The sequence below is a fragment of the Eimeria mitis genome, genomic scaffold, assembly GCF_000499745.2.
Source record: "Eimeria mitis Houghton genomic scaffold, Emh_scaff148, whole genome shotgun sequence".
NCBI lineage: Eukaryota > Apicomplexa > Conoidasida > Eucoccidiorida > Eimeriidae > Eimeria > Eimeria mitis.
The window spans coordinates 27,349-29,734 of NW_013569422.1; the positions used below are offsets into that span (position 1 = coordinate 27,349).

General features: G+C 56.9%; 2 protein-coding genes across 2 annotated transcripts in view; one reads left to right on the forward strand and one right to left on the reverse strand.

Moving 5' to 3' along the window:
- EMH_0098340 (uncharacterized protein) overlaps positions 1-171 on the reverse strand; it is a gene marked incomplete at both ends in the record, with an annotated part of 1,927 nt that extends 1,756 nt beyond the window's left edge. Inside the window, one exon of the mRNA XM_013495227.1 lies at positions 1-171. Within this exon, the coding sequence (XP_013350681.1) occupies positions 1-171 (171 nt within the window).
- Positions 172-214: 43 nt separating this feature from the next.
- The window catches only part of EMH_0098450 (helicase, putative), a gene marked incomplete at both ends in the record, with an annotated part of 6,123 nt that continues 3,951 nt past the window's right edge, over positions 215-2,386 (forward strand). Inside the window, 3 exons of the mRNA XM_013495228.1 lie at positions 215-646; positions 890-1,283; positions 2,263-2,374. Of these exons, the coding sequence (XP_013350682.1) occupies positions 215-646; positions 890-1,283; positions 2,263-2,374 (938 nt within the window). The remainder of the gene's footprint in view (positions 647-889; positions 1,284-2,262; positions 2,375-2,386) is intronic.

Genomic DNA, 2,386 nt, shown 5'->3' on the forward strand with positions numbered 1-2,386 from the left:
CTGCTGCTGCTGCTGCTGCTGCTGCTGCTGCTGCTGCTGCTGCTGCTGCTTTTGTTGCTGCTCCTTATCCTGCCCCTCCTGCTCGTGCTGCTGTGCTGCTGCAAGCTCCTGCTGCGGGTTGTGGGGATACCTGCAGCTTTCGATATTTGCAGCAGCAGCAGCAAGACCCATGCCTGTACGCATCAAGGTTCGCAGCATCGACGACAAGAGCTGCATGCGTTTGGAGCCTTTCGGGGCCAGCGGCTCCTGGGGCCTCTTTGGGGCTGACGTGGTGCTGCGGCAGCTATGGAATAGCTGCAGCAGCAGCAGCAGCAGCAGCAGCAGCAGCAGCAGCAGCAGCAGCAGACAGGGCCGCAGGAGTGAAAAAGACTCCGGGGGTTCTGCTTTTTCTGCTGCAGCAGTATCACCCCACGACTCCTCCTTCTCCTCCTCCTCCTCCACAGCAGCAGCAGCAGCAGCACCAGCAGCAGCAGCAGCAGCAGCAGCAGCAGCAGCAGGAGACATGATATGTGTTGCTGAGGGAGAGTTCGATGCTATGTCTATCTGGCAGCAAACGAAGGCCCCCACTGTCTCCGTTCCGCTGGGGGCCAACAGCCTCCCCCCGCAGCTGCTTCCTTTCTTTGAAACATTCAGATCTATCTACTTGGTATTGCTGCTGCTGCTGCTGCTGCTGCTGCTGCTGTTGCTGCTGCTGGTGCTGCTGCTGCTGTGTTCTGCTGCTGTTGCTGCTGATGATGATGGTGTGTTTGGTGCTGCTGATGGTGCTGCTGATGGTGCTGCTGCTGCTGGTGGTTCTACGGCAGCTGTTGCTGTTGCATCTGTTGCTCATATTGCTGCAACTGTTCTTCCTGCTGCTGCTGCTGCTGCTGCTGCTGCTGTGTTGCTGCAGTGGTTTGACGAAGACAGAGCGGGGCGAGAAGGGGCGGATCTATGGGCCTCCAAATTAGGTATCAGCCGCTGCCACGTTGTGCGGTGTACAGACGAGCTGCTGCGGCACATGCAGCAGCAGCAGCAGCAGCAGCAGCAGCAGCAGCAGCAGCAGCAGCACCAGAAGCAGCACCAGCAGCAGCCGCAGCAGCCGCAGCAGCAGCAGCAGCAGCAGCAGGAGCAGCAGCAGCAGCAGGAAGAAGAAGAGTTTAATATACCAAAAGATGCAAATGAATGTCTGCTGCGGGGCATAAATATTAAACTTTTGCTGCTGGCGGCTCGCCGATACCCCCACCAACAAATCCTCACCTTTCAGGACCTCAGAGCTAAAGTACTACACGAACTCGTTGAACCAGGTACATGCATGCATGCATGCATGCATGCATGCATGCATGCATCTGTGCATGCATGTATACATGGATGCATGCATGCATTGATGCGCGGTGCATGCATGCATGCATGCATGGATGCATGCATGCATGCATGCATGCGGTGGTGGTGGTGGTTGTTGTGATGGCGGTGGTGGTGATGGTGGTGGTGATGGTGTTGATGTTGGCGGCGCTGCTGCTGCTGCTGCTGCTGCTGCTGATGCTGCTGTCGCTTCTGCTGTTGTTGGTGCGTCTCGTGTTGCATATACGCCTTTTGTGTGCTGCTGCTGTGTGGTCGTGCTGTTGCTGTTGCTGCTGCTGCTGCTGCTGGCTTGCTGCTGCTGTTTGTTTGTTGCTGCTGTCGCTTGCGCTGCTAATTCTTTTCCTGCTGCTGTTGCTGCTGCTGCTGCTGCTGCTGCTGCTGTTGCTGCAGCAGCTACGCGAGGTCTTCAGAGCGTCACTTTGCCGGCCTTCACCTCCATCTTGGGTGCGTCCCGCCCCTGAATCGAGACAAACACGTAGCAGCAGCAGCAGCAGCAGCAGCAGCAGCAGCAGCAGCAACAGCAGCAGCAGCAACAGCAGCAGCAGCAACAGCAGCAGCAGCAGCAGCAGCAGGAATAACAGCAGCAAAAGAATGCGCAGGAATAGGGGTATCAGCAGCAGCAGCAAGACAAGGAGTAGCAGCAGTCTATACACTCTTGAAATGCTCTGCTTTGCATCTCCCTTCCACTTGCTGCAGCTGCAGCAGCAGCAACAGCTGCTGCTGCTGCTGCTGCTGCTGCTGCTGCTGTCATTGCATCTGCTGTTATACATTTGTTTCTGTGTTGTGTGTTGCTGCTGCTGCTGCCATTTTTGCTTCTATTTCTCTCATTTTGCTCCCTTTCCTCCCGCCTCTTTTGCTGCTTCTGCTGCTGCTGCTGCTGCTGGTGCCGCTGCTGCTGCTGCTGCTGCTGCTGCTGCTGCTCAGGTGGTTTCCGTCGTGGTGAGTTGAGTGTATGGACGGGGGGCACGGGGGCAGGCAAGACAACGGCGCTGTCTCAGCTGTCTCTGGATTTCTGCACCCAGGGGGTACCCACTTTGTGGGGTTCTTT